Raw genomic sequence first — 13,614 nt, 5'->3', positions numbered from 1 at the left:
ATGTAGCTCTATCACATCAATGTTTCTCTCTGTCTCTCTCTCCCTCCCTCTCACTCTGTCTGATGATAAAAGGAAAAATATCCTCAGGTGAGGAATAAAAAAAATAAAGAAAGAAAATAAAGATTTTAATGAAATTTGCTTTTTTTTTTTTTGTGCCCCAACAGCACTAGATTTCTGTGTTTCCTTAAGATGTCTGCGTTAGTCATAGGATTTGGCATGGTTTTATTTACGTTCAGAAGTATGTACCTTCATGAAAAGTTCAGCCTCCAACTCGAACTTCCTCGTCCTGCTCTGGCTGACCTGATGCCAAAGCTTCTACCTGAGGAGCGCCTCAGGACCCTCTTTACCTACAGTGAAGTCTGGTGAGATACCTCACGTTCTCTCTCTTCCATCGCAGGCGGACAGCTCCCTTGCTCCTCCCATGGTTGGCTGTGCTCTACTGTGCCCATTTTATAGATGATTCTCTACCTTCCTGAACTGTGTTGCTAAATGATTCCCAACTGTGGGACCAGGAAAGGGCTTGGTCTCCAGAGTAGTCTCTGTTCTCTGCAACACTCAGCAAAGGCCCTTAAAACTTTGAAGAGCCCATTTAACTGCCTCCTTTTTGACCCTCCTGCCTCCTCTTCTGGTGGCGCTGAGATGCCACTGGCATCCCTGTGACTCTCAAGTTGAAAGAAGTTTGGTGCAGAGGGGAATTCAAGAGAAGGGGGCCTTCTTCCCTTCCCCCTCCCTCCCCTGCCTTCGTCTCTGTCAGGGGCCACTGCTGAGATTCCAGAGTCTCAGCCTAACTAGGACAGCGGGTCTGAGAAAGGAAATTCTCACGCAGGATGAGGCCTCAGGTTCTCTCACCCACCCACCCACCCAATAACGTTACAGTCCTCTTGCTTGTTTTAGGCTGTTCCCGAAAAATCAGTGCCAATGTGAAACCAAACATCAGGGCTACAACTTTCAGGATGCTTATGCCCGGACAGACCTCCCTGCGGTGGAAGCAAGGAGACGGGCTGAATTTGAACACTTTCAGAGGAGGTAATGTACACGCGAGGGCTCTCGAGGCCTGGGGAAGAGCAAAAGCTCTCTCTGCTTTGTCCTGAGGGCATGGATTTGAAGACAGAAGGAAGAAGCTCTCCTTCTTGCAGGGTCCCTGGGAGGAACTATTAGGAATAAACCAAGGAAAGAGAACTGAAGAAATAGCCCTTAAATGAAGATTTATCAATTTTGCATCCATAAAACATTTCATAATAAAGAAGAAGAAGCCCAGCTGGTGTGGCTCATTGGTTGAGCATCGACCCATGCACCAAGAGGTCACTGGTTCAGTTCCCGGTCAGGGCACATGCCCAGGTTGTGGGCCTGATCCTCAGTGGGGGGCAGGCAGGAGGTGCCAGTCAATGTTCTCTCTCATCGATGTTTCTATCTCTCTATCTCTCTCCCTTCCTCTCTCTATAACATCAATAAAGAAAAAAAATTGAATAAAAATAAAAAAATAAAGAAGCAAAAGAATGAAGGTAGTTTGAAATGTCAGTGTGGTGTTATGGCACAGCCTCCATGCACCCAGGCTGTCATAGCAGGTGACTTTGTAGTCTCACCGAGTTGCACTATTACATTTATATTGAGAACATACTGTCCCACTGCTGTGTGCAAGGTCCACAGTTAAAACACTTGGGGTACCCTGGCCGGTTTGGCTCAGCGATTAGAGCGTCGGCCTGCGGTCCGGAGAGACCCGGGTTCGGTTCCCGCTAAGGGCGCGTACCTCGGTTGCAGTTTGTCCCCGGCCCTGGTTGGTACTGTGGGTGGCAACCACTCGATGTGTCCCTTTCACGCTGATGGGTTTTTTTTTTTTTCTCTCTCTCTCCCTCCCACTTATCTGCTTCTTTTTTTTTAGTCCTCACCCGAGGACATTTTTTGCATTTTTTGATACTTTGTTCAGATAGAGTGGGAGGGGGGAGAGAGAGAGAGAGAGAGAAACATCGGCGTGAAAGGGACACATCGAGTGGCTGCCACCCGCACGACCAGCCAGGGCCAGGGACAAACTGCAACTGAGGTACGCGCCCTTAGCGGGAACCGAACCCGGGTCTCTCTGGACCGCAGGCCGACGCTCTAACCGCTGAGCCAAACCGGCCAGGGCCCTCCCACTCTATTTGAACAAAAAATGGAAAAATGTCCTCCGATGAGGATTAAAAAAACACCCCCCCCCCAAAAAAAACACTTGGGGTATATTGACCAGGATTATTATTTTTTTAAATTTATTTATTTAATCCTCACCTGAGGACATTTTAGCATTTACCTTCAGATAGAGCAGAAGGGAGAGAGGGAGGAAGAGAGAGAAACATCGATGTGAAAGAGACACATCGAGTGGTTGCCACACGCCCCTAGAGGGAACCAAACCCTGGACTCTCTGGTCCACTGGCCGATGCTCTAACTACTGAGCCAAACTGGCCAGGGCTTGGCCAGGATTATTGATTGAAAAGAACAAAATCGATTTTGTCTGGCTTATGTCAAAAGAGAGTTTGTGGGAAGGATAGGATAACCAGGCTGAGAATTTAAGATACAGTGGCATACACAAGGTCTAGGCAAGCCCTTCCTTTTATTTTTAAATTTTCATCTGAGGATATAGTTCCATTTATTTTCAGACAGAGTGGGAGGGAGAGAGAGAGAAAATCATCGATGTGACAGACTGCACAACCCTGACCAAGGCTGGGACCTACTGCAACCGAGGCATGCGCCCTTGACCGGAATCGAACACATAACTCATTGGTTCTCCAGCTGAAGCTCTAACCACTGAGCGAGCAAACCAGACAGGGTTTCGTCTTTTTTTTTAAGCAATCATTTATGAACTATTGTAGAAGGTGTGCTATAATAAAAACATAATAGCATTGTGGTTAAGGACTTGCAATTTGGAACAGGTTGGATAGCAAGTAACTTAACCTCATAGTATTTCAGTATCTTACATGAAAAATTCAAAAGCTTATTGTAAGGTTAATTGTATTAACATACAAAGAACTAACTAGTAACTCAAAAAGGGCCTGACATATAGAAGCACTGCAAAATATGACCTATGATTATTGTTGATTTATCATTAATATCATCATTCTTTTAAAAAATTTACTTATTGATTGATTTTAGGGAGAGAGGAAAGGAGAAAGAGAGATGGATTTGTTGTTCCACTTAGTTATAAATTCATTGGTTGATTCATGTATCTGCCCTGATGGGGGATCAAACCCAAAATCTTGCTGTTTTGAGATGACTTTACATAGGCCTTACCTTTAAATTTTAATTAAAGGGTAGTTGTTTTTTAAAGTTGTATTTTCCTGATTAATATTGAAGTTGAGCATGTGTCATATATTTATTTTCCATTTGCATTTCCTCTTTTAAAAATTGCCTATTTATCTCCTTTTCTATTTTTTTTTTTTATCCTCACCCGAGGACATTTTTCCATTTTTTGTTCAGGTGGAGTGGGAGGGAGAGAGAGGAACAGAGAGAGAGAGAGAAACATCGACATGAAAGGAACACATCGAGTGGCTGCCACCCGCACAACCGACCAGAGCCGGGGACAAACTGCAACCGAGGTACATGCCCTTAGCGGGAACCGAACCTGGGTCTCTCAGGACCGCAGGCCGATGCTCTAACCGCTGAGCCAAACCGGCCAGGGCTATCTCCTTTTCTATTTTAAAATTTTGTCCTTTTAATATTCCCATAAATTCTCACTATAGTAGTTTAATCTCTCTTCCAGGTAATCTTAGTGGTATTTTTGGTTGAACTGGATCCCTGAAGGCTACCATCCAACCATTTACCTTAGTCCCTCAAAGAATGGATCTCACGCCCCTGGCCGGTTCGGCTCAGCGGTTAGAGCGTCCGCCTGCGGTCCGGAGAGACCCGGGTTCCCCGGGTTCGGTTCCCGCTAAGGGCATGTACCTCGGTTGCAGTTTGTCCCCGGCCCTGGTTGGTCGTGCGGGTGGCAGCCACTCGATGTGTCCCTTTCACATCGATGTTTCCCTCTCTCTCTCTTCCTCTCTCTCCCTCCCACACTGTCTGTACAAAAAAAAATGGAAAAATGTCATCGGATGAGGATTAAAAAAATTAAAAAAAAAAAAAAAGAATGGATCTCACTGCATTGTGTCACGTACTTGTCTTTGCCTGAAGGTTGTTACCACAACAAAACCATCCTCACTGTGCTAGACAACAACCACTAACATAAATTTTCCTGTGATATACTTTATTTTTTAGTTTAGTACCAGGAAAAGTTTTAATTCCCTTCAGGAGCTGGTCTCCGTTGCCCCTTTGAAAAGGCCAGAGTACTGACATTCATTTTACACCCTGGGGACCAGGAAGTTCACAGTTGACTTTGGCGTTCAGCTACTGCAGCTGCTTGGGCCCATTAAGTCTGATTATTTTCTTTCTTCTCTTTTTGCTGGTCGTGATTTTTATTTTTTACGTGATTTGTTGTAAACTGCCTCAGTTCTTTTGTGGAATTAGAGTCTGGGAATAAGGGCGGGGATGAAGGGGAGACAGGGTCTTTCTGTTTCTCCCCGTTGGCAGCCCAAGGCTCTGGGCACAGGTACCACTTTAAGATCTAACCTGGGACGGGCGTCAGGGCAACTACTAACGCTCCCTTTCCCCGCAGAGAAGGGCTGCCCCGCCCACCGCCCCTGCTGGCTCCGCCCAACCTCCCCTTTGGGTACCCGGTCCATGGGGTGGAGGTGATGCCCCTGCACACGGTTCCCATCCCAGGTAGGTACACTCCGCCCCATCCTGAGAGGACGCGGGCAACTTTCCTATTCCTTCTTAAACGAACGGAGGGAACAGAAGGGAACACTCATTCGTGGAGTACCTGCTGTGCCTAGCACCAGGCAGGAGGCTGGACGTGCTTTTATTTAATGTTAAATGTCACTGTTTCCACTAGTGGAGGTCATCCTTAGTAGCCGTGACCTCCCTGGGGCTAAGAGATCACACAGAATAGGACAGATAACTATGTGCCTCAAGGAATCCGAAGACATAATTGGCTTTTTGGTGTCCTGCAGCATCACGGGAGCAGGCAAAGCAGGGGCCATCTCCGGGGACTGGAATATTTATATCGATGAAAACTAGGCATGAGGGCCTGGTGCTCCCAGCCCTCCCGCACCTGGGGTGGAGGCGGTGGCTATATGCAGGGGGTCTGCATCCCACCGAGGAAGGAAGTGTCCAAGCTGGGCCAGGCTGTGTAGGTGCCCAGCTGCACACGCGGGGCCCTGGCATCCTCGTCCTGGAGGAAGAGCTGCGACTGAGGGGGGCTCTGGCGGAGACACAAGTGACACTGTTTTCTAGAAATGAAGCATTTATTTGACTTTTAAATAATTAAAAAGCCTGTCCTGTGCAGGCCCTTGCTCAGAAAAAAACCAAAACCGAAACCAAAACCCCTTCCCATGAGGGGTTTTTACACACTCCTCTAGTTCAACCTCACAGCCCTGAGAGGTAGATACTGTTTTGCCAATTTCACAGACGAGTTTAGTAAGTTAACTATGGCCACATAGGGAGGATATGTTTGAATTAGAACTTGAGTTAATCATATTATAAGAACAGATGCTAAAGTAAATACATTTAGGGTTAATTGTTAGTGTTTGTTGTTTTAAAATATGTTTTTATTGGTTTTTTAGAAAGAGAGGAAGGGAGAGATAGAAACATCAATGAGAGAGAAACAGCAATCGCTGCCCCCTCCCCCCCACAATGACCTCTGCCAGGCATGTGCCCTGACTGGGAATCAAACCAGGACCTCTCAGTCCATGGGACAACGCGCAATCCACTGAGCCACACCAGCCGGGCAACTGTTAGTGTTTTTGAAGGTCATTTAACAATGATATGATGCTTTGGGTGATGATTTTTTTTTTATTGTGGTTTTATACATAACAAAATGTACTATTTTAACCGTTTTAAGTATATGTGTCGCTGAAGCGTGTACCTATTTTAACCACTTTTAAGTGTACAGTTCAGGGGCATTAAGTACATTCACACTGATGTGCAACCGTCACCACCGTCCATCTCCAGAACTTTTTCATTTTCCCAACTGGAACTCTGTGCCTATTTAACATTAGCTTTCCTCCCCTGCCCCTGGCAACCACCATTCTACTTCCTGTGTGGGTGAATTTGACTACTCTAGGCACCTCAGATAAGGACGATTCATTATATCCACTGCTTCCTTCACTTCAGTAACAGAGATACCTGGAAGGGACTACATTAATCCCCAGCACCCAGCCAAAGCTGAGGGTGGGCATCCGAGGTTTTAGAATCACTGGAAGGACCATAGGAAGAGTACAACAGAACCCTGGGGAGAGGGGAGTGTGTCAGCAAACACCCTGGATAGGAGGGGACACTTGATGGGACTCTGGAAGGACATGGACTCAGCCAGGAAGGTGTGAGCCTCAGGGAGCTTTTGGAATTCTCTCAGATGGTGTTTTTGTTTTTTGTCCTGTTTCCTGTGTCCTCCAGGTCTCCAGTTTGATGGACCCAATGCCCCCGTCTATCAGGCAAGAGCCCCCTTCCCAGTCTCTCTGTGCACTTGGCATCCTGTCCTTGGCTCACTGCCCATGCTCCCTTCCCCCAGTGGTGGCTGCTCTCAGATTGTGACAGAGCCAAATACCCAGACCAAATATCCATCCAGACCAAATATCAGACATGAGTCTGATGTGGGGAGAGGGAAGGGTGCCTATGGAAGGCACAATTTCTCCAGCCATAGGGGTGGTTGGGGTTCCAGGAAGGACGTCCAAGATCACCCCCAAGCACTGAGCCACCACCCACCACGGTGCTGCTGCTTCTGCTGCAAGAGGATGCCGCTGCCACAGCCCGGCGCTGTGCTGCCCCGTCAGGGTTAGCGCCACCAGGGTGCCCGTGCCTGCTGTTTTCCCCACGCGACACAGCTCCAAATCAAGGTCTCTGCACGTCTATCTGACTGGTGGGACATAAATCACGTCAAGAACCCTAACTAAAGCGGAGCCTGGGAAATGTAGTTTTAGTTTTCTCACCTCTGCATGTTAAGCAGAGGTTGGAATGGGTGGTGAGCGAGCAGAGCTACTGTACCCTCCAGGGGCCTCCCCTTGTCACAGCGCTAACTGGCCATTGCAGAAGACGAAAGGCCAGAGAAGAGGGTAGGGAGCAGCCACGGGGCGAAGAGAGGCGGGCCAATTCCAGCCACACGTTGAAAGTGGAACTGACAGGACTTGTTAGGAGATTGGCTGTAGGTGTGAGGAAGAGGGCAGAACAGCAGCGGCCTCCATCTGGGGACTTGAGCAGTTGGGCAGATGAAGGTGCCATTAGCGAGGCAGGGAGAACCAGCGAGAGGGTGCAAAACAGGCTCCTAGAGAAAGATCAATCGTTCAGTTTTGAAGATATTGGTGTGATTTGCTTGTGAAACTTCCTAGCAGGGCAACTTCCAGGCAGTTGGATCTTAGAAAGAGATGAGTTGCAGATGTACATTTTGAAACCATCATCATATGGATGGTACTTAAAGCCACTGAAGGGGGTGAAATCTTCCAGCAAGAAGGCAAGGGTGCAGAGTCAAGCCTGGAAAACTCCATTTGGAGGTCTGATAGAGGAGGAGGACTTGGCAAACTGAAGTCAAAGGAGAATGTTATCCTGCAAGCCAAGAGATAAGAAAAGAAAAGAAACTACCCTTGAAAGCACCAGGCCCCAGGGCTCAATTCTCCTTCGCTGTGACTACAGCAGTGACACCGTGCAGAGCCAGACCCTAGCTTCTGGGGCACCCAAGACACTGCCCTCGCCCTCATTTGCTCTGCCCACTGCTGGCCATGTTGGGTATGTGCCTCTCCTTGCATTTAGCCTCTTTGTTCTTCGCCTACCCTAGGTCACCCTGACAGCTTCTCTGGGGACACTCAACACCCTCGTAGACATCCCAGACAATGTGGTGCAGGGCAGAGGCCAGAAGCATCTGACCATTTCTACCAGCGACCGGAAGCTTTTGAATTTCATCCTCCAGCACGTGACCTACACCAGCACGGTGTACCAGCTCCACAGGGTGGATGTGGGTGAGAGCCTGTCCTTGGATAGCAAAATGCTTAGGGAGCCGGAAAACACTACTCGGCCCTCTCAAAGTCTTCCTCCTCCAAGAAGCCTGCCTACATTTAAGATGCTTCCCTTGCTCCTGTTTCTAACCCTAGACCCTAACTTCCAAATTACTGTACCCAGGATTATCCCCACATTGTCACTGACCCTATGGAAGTGACTCGAGGAAAGGACAGGTGAAATGCCTGTCGGGACAGATCATTCATGCTGTGCACCTGGAAATCATCCAGGTCTGTTCCCTATTCTCCATAGCTCTCAAAGCTGAAGACCTCGGCTGTGGCAGAGGAGGGAGCCAGCCCATGCACCTGTTACTGTCCTGGGTAGCAACAGGAAAGGAGGATGTGGGGAAACTCCCAGTCCAAATGGCAGTGGCTTTGACTCCGACTTCCCAATCAGCACCCACCCCCAGCTCCACCCTACGATTCCCTGGAGGACAGTTTCTGCCATTCTCAGGGCAACCTAGTTTCTTCCTGGATGAATCAAAGCCATCCCTCTCTCTCTCTCTCTCTCTCTCTAAGCTTTTTCCTTTATTGATTTCAGAGAGAGAGGAAGGGAGAGGGAGAGGTAGAAACATCAATAAGAGAGAACATCGATTGGCCGCCTCTTGCATGCCCCCCACTGGGGATCAGGCCCACAACCTGGCCATGTGCCCTGGAATCGAATCGGCGGCTTCTTGGTGCATGGGTCAATGCTCAACCACTGAACCACACTGGTTGGGCTACCCCTTTCTCTTTTGACTAGCTACACGGGATACATTCCCAGGACACCAACAAAAAGAAATGAAACATGGGACAGGTTACCCAAGGCTGCACACTAAAGAGCGAGTTCTCTCCACCGTCAGGCATTCAAACATTTCCTCTCAAAAAGTGACTCTGTGAGGTACAATAGGGCAGGCATTACTGTCCTGGTTTTGTAGCTGGAGGAGATTGAGTGATTTGCCCAATGCCCTTCAGATAATAATGACAAAGTCAAATTTAATCTGAGCCCTATGATCCACACCCACTCTACCTCACTAGATCCTCTCAAGGGCAAGAAATGTGCCCCAGGGACACACTGCAAGTCAGGAGCCAGAATGCCAGACTCCATTAGGTCCTCAGTCTTATCCCAGCCAGGACACTGTCCACCAAACCTTCACTCCCGCACTGCATGGGCTTCCCTGGGACAGCTCAAAGACTGACCCAGACACGGTGCTGCCCACCCTGACCTTATTTCTCCCTGCAGTGAGTCTGAAGTTCAAGTCTTCAATAGTCAAGTTTCCAGTGGTCATCCGCCATCCTGTTGTACCCAAGTTATATGACCCTGGACCAGGTAAGGCCCTTGTCCCTGGGGCTGCATAGTGGCGTCATGTAGAGCAGTTGGTGAAATTCAGATCCCCTCTGAGATGGAGGATGAGAATCGATCAAAATAACAGCACTGATAGGGTTCCTGGCAACAAACTTTGGAGGAAAACAGTTCTAGGACACACTGCCCGAATATCGCTCAATTATATTCAACTTACATGGTTGTGCTTATTTTATTTTTTTTATCCTCACCTGAGGATATTTTTGCATTCATCTTCAGATAGAGCGGGAGGGAGTGAGGGAGGAAGAGAGAGAGAGAAACACTGATGTGAGAGAGAGGGACATCGACTGGTTCCCTCCTGCACGACCCCAACCAGGGACAGGGACTGAACTCCAACTGAGGTACGTGCCCTTGACTGGAATCGAACCCGCAACTCTTTGGTCCATGAGTCAATGCTCTAACCACTGTGCAAAACTGGCCAGGGCAATAGTAACATTTTATTTTTTTGTGTGTGTTTTTATTTTTATTTATTTTTAATTAATTAATTAATTTTTGTTACAGATGGTTCTCCTTTTCCCCCCACTGATTCCCCCTCCCTTTCCTTCCCCGCCCTGTCCCCAATAGTAACATTTTAATAAGCAATAGTAATAAAAACAGAATGGTACTGGAGCATGAATAGATATATCAATGGAATTGAACTAGAATTCTAGAAATAGACATGTTGGAATTTTACCATGTGATAAAGGTCACTTTCAAATTAAAGGAGGAAAAGATAGATTATTAAAGAAATCATATGGAATAACTGTGGAACATGAGAAGTTGAATCTCTCTCACAGCTCATACCAAGATAAAGTCCAAACAGATCAAATACCTAATTTCTTAAGTACTAGAAAAATAAAGAAGTTTAAAAATAACATTAGAGTATAAGGCCTTGCTAAATATAACACTAAACCTAGAAGCCATCAAGAAAAGACTAAAAACATAAAATACATTAAAATATTAAATATTTTTATGGCGGAAACCCACCATAAATAAAGTTAAATGAAAAAGAACAAATTGGGGAAAATATATCTTCAACCACATTAAAATCAAAGTAATTAAGTAATTTTACATAGAGCACCTGTGAATCATTAAGAATCAAAAGACACACACAACGCAAAAGGTGTGATTTTATGCATTTTTTAACTTTTCATAAAAGTTATCACACTAAGGTTTGTAGTTCTAGATCCTGACCTTTTGTCAGCCCATGGTTTGTCTTTTGATTTTGTTTCTGGGGTCTTTTGTTATATGAAAGTTTTATTCTTTACTGTAGTAAAATTGATTTGTTGTTTTCTTTCTAATTTTTGCTTTTTGTGTCTTGTTCAAGAAATTCTTCCCTACACTAAAGCCAGAAAGATATTCTCCTGTATTTTTTCCTAAAGATGTACATATTTGATTATTTATTTTTTATTTATTTATTTATTTATTTATTTATTTATTTATTTATGTATTTATTTATTTATTTATTTATTTTGTTTCTATGTCTGAGTCCCCTGCGTTGCCAGACCCAGCCTCATGGGCACAGGTTTCTAGCCCAGAGCCGTTCACCCTTGCCTTGGGTTACAGCCAGGTGGGGCAGAACCAGCCTTTCTACAGGTGGGGAAGGGGCATTTCCCCTGTGCTCAAGTTGGGGAGAACCAATCCTCTTTCCCAGGGCACACTGTCTAGCTCCCATCCTGCTCTCCACCAAAAGTTCTTCCAGAGAATAAAGGGTCCCTCAGATTCACTGCTGAGTGTATCAGTTAGACCCTCCACCAGCACTGAGTCCCGCCGCATGGCCCCTCATGCAGGCACAGTCTTTTCAGATTTTTTCATTGCTTTGGGTTAGTGCATAGAAATACCATCCTGGTGTACCAGTCAGTGCTTGACACTGTCCTTTATGTGTCCTTTGTTTGTGTTGCTGGTTTACCCACTAACTGTGATTATTCTCTAGGACAGTGATTTTCAACCAGTGTACCATGAGAATTTTTATTTATTTATTTATTTATTTTTATTTATGCTTTAAAAAAAAATCCTTATTGTTGAATGTGTTACAGATGTTCCTCATTTTCCCCCCCATTGACCCCCTCCTCCCCACTGCCATCCCCCTCCCGCCTTTTCCCACACTATTGTCTGTGTCCATTGGTTATGCATATAAGTTCTTTGGTTTATTTCTTCCCACCCCCCAGCCCCTTTCCCTTTGAGGTTTCTCCCCTTTCCCTTTGAGGTTTCTCAGTCTAGCAATGAATTTGTACTTCTTAATCCCTTCACCTTTTTCACCCATTCCCCCAACCCCCCCTCTCATCTGGCAACCAACAAAATGTTCTCTGTATCTATGAGAATGTTTCTGTTCTGCCTGTTCATTTTGTTTGTAGATTCCATTGTTGATAGATATGTATTCATTGCCATTTTGTTTGTTCATATAGTTCATCTTTTTCTTCAAAAAGACCCTTCATCATTTCGTATAATAACGGTTTGGTGGCGATGAACTCCTTTAACTTTTTCTTGTTTGGGAAACTCTTTATATGGCCATCGATTCTAAATGACAGCTTTGCAGGATAGAGTAATCTTGGTTGTAGGTTCTTGGTTTTCATCACTCTGAATATTTCTTGCCACTTCCTTCTGGCCTGCAAAGTTTCTTTTGAGAAATCAGCCGACAGCCTTATGGGAACTCCCTTGTAGGTAACTAACTGCTTTTCTTTTGCTGTTTTTAAGATTGTCTCTTTGTCTTGAACCTTTTGCATTTTGATGATGATGTGTCTTGGTGTGGGCCTCTTGGGGTTCATCTTGTTTGGGACTCTCTGTGCTTCCTGGACTTGCATGTCTGTTTCCTTCACCAACTTAGGAAAGTTTTCTACCATTATTGTTTCAAACGGGGTTTCAATTTCTTGTTCTCTCTCTTCTCCTTCTGGCACCCCCAAGATGCGAATATTGGCATGCTTGAAGTTATCCTAGAGGCTCCTTACAGTATCCTCATTTTTTTTTGATTCTGTTTTCTTTTTTGTACAGATAGAGTGGGAGGGAGAGAGAGGAAGGGAGAGAGAGAGAGAACCATCGACGTGAAGGGACACATCGAGTGGCTGCCACCCGCACGACCAACCAGGGCCGGGGACAAACTGCAACCGAAGTACGTGCCCTTGCGGGAACCGAACCTGGGTCTCTCCAGACCGCAGGCCGACGCTCTAACCGCTGAGACAAACTGGCCAGGGCTGGATTCTGTTTTCTTTTTGCTGTTCTGGTTGGGCGTTTTTTGCTTCCTCATATTCCAAATCAATGGTTTGCTTCTTGGATTTACGTACTCTACAATTGAATCTGTGTAAATTATTCTTCATTTCAGGTAATGCCTCCTTCATTTCTGACTGTGCATCCATCATTTCTGACTGGTTCTTTTTTATGCTCTTGGCCCTCACTAAGTTCAGTATTTTGAACTCAGTATTTTTTAACTCAGCATCTATTAGGTTGCTTATCTTCATTTCGCTTAGTTCTTTTTCTGGGGTTTTGTTCTGTTCTTTCATTTGGACCTGTTTCTTTGTCTCCTCATTACGGCTGCCTCCCTGTGTTTGTTTCTGTGTATTACTTAACGAGAGGTATGGGGCTATCTGAGACCAGATGCTGCTTGTTTGAAAGAATTTAGAAAAACCTGAAGCAGGATCCAAGACAGGCCAATCCTAGGGTTAAGCAACTGGCAACAGCTTGGGTGGGCCTGAAAGTCAGGTGGGGCGGGGCCTCAGGGAGTCACCAGGGCGGGGCTACCAGTGTGAGCCAGGTTGCTGGAGTCCCAGATATGGCGACTGTCTGCCACCCCAGGGAAGGGCTCATGAAAGGAACAAAGGCCTCTGACAGCACGTTTGTCCCGGAGAAAGACCCCTCTCCAGCCCTCACTCCAGTGCCAAACAGCTCAGTTCTTCCCTGTATCCCTCTGGTGCCCCTCAAGCTGTCTCACCCCCAAGCTCAGAGGGAGAGAGTCTGATAAGTCCGTGCGCGGGCCCTTTAAGGAGCTGCCTGGGGCTCCAGCCGCCTCAGCCTCCCTGAGCCTCAGTTCCCGCTGGTTTTTCCAGCCAGAAGTTATTGGGATTCTCTTCCTGGCACTGGAACCCTGAGTGGGGCACCTGGTGTGGGACGGGGACCCCTCAGTCCTCAGGAAGGACCTTCCCAGCTGCGGTGTCCTCCTGATTTTTATCCGCCACACGTGGGTGTGGGACCAGCCCCTCCGCCTCCGCCCCTCCTACCAGTCTGGATGTGGCTGCTGCTTTAATCCCGTAGTTGTAG

General features: G+C 46.5%; 1 protein-coding gene across 1 annotated transcript in view; it reads left to right on the top strand.

The window, feature by feature from the left end:
- The window catches only part of B4GALNT2 (beta-1,4-N-acetyl-galactosaminyltransferase 2), a 32,319-nt gene that overhangs the window by 8,143 nt on the left and 10,562 nt on the right, over positions 1–13,614 (top strand). The window contains exons 2-7 of the mRNA XM_036269059.1: positions 165–362; positions 895–1,026; positions 4,619–4,725; positions 6,457–6,494; positions 7,829–8,009; positions 9,268–9,354. Coding sequence (XP_036124952.1) covers positions 165–362; positions 895–1,026; positions 4,619–4,725; positions 6,457–6,494; positions 7,829–8,009; positions 9,268–9,354 — 743 coding nt within the window. The remainder of the gene's footprint in view (positions 1–164; positions 363–894; positions 1,027–4,618; positions 4,726–6,456; positions 6,495–7,828; positions 8,010–9,267; positions 9,355–13,614) is intronic.

Source organism: Molossus molossus, unplaced genomic scaffold (assembly GCF_014108415.1).
Source record: "Molossus molossus isolate mMolMol1 unplaced genomic scaffold, mMolMol1.p scaffold_m16_p_19, whole genome shotgun sequence".
In the NCBI taxonomy this organism is placed as follows: Eukaryota; Metazoa; Chordata; class Mammalia; order Chiroptera; family Molossidae; genus Molossus; species Molossus molossus.
This window is presented reverse-complemented; position numbering and strand designations above follow the sequence as displayed.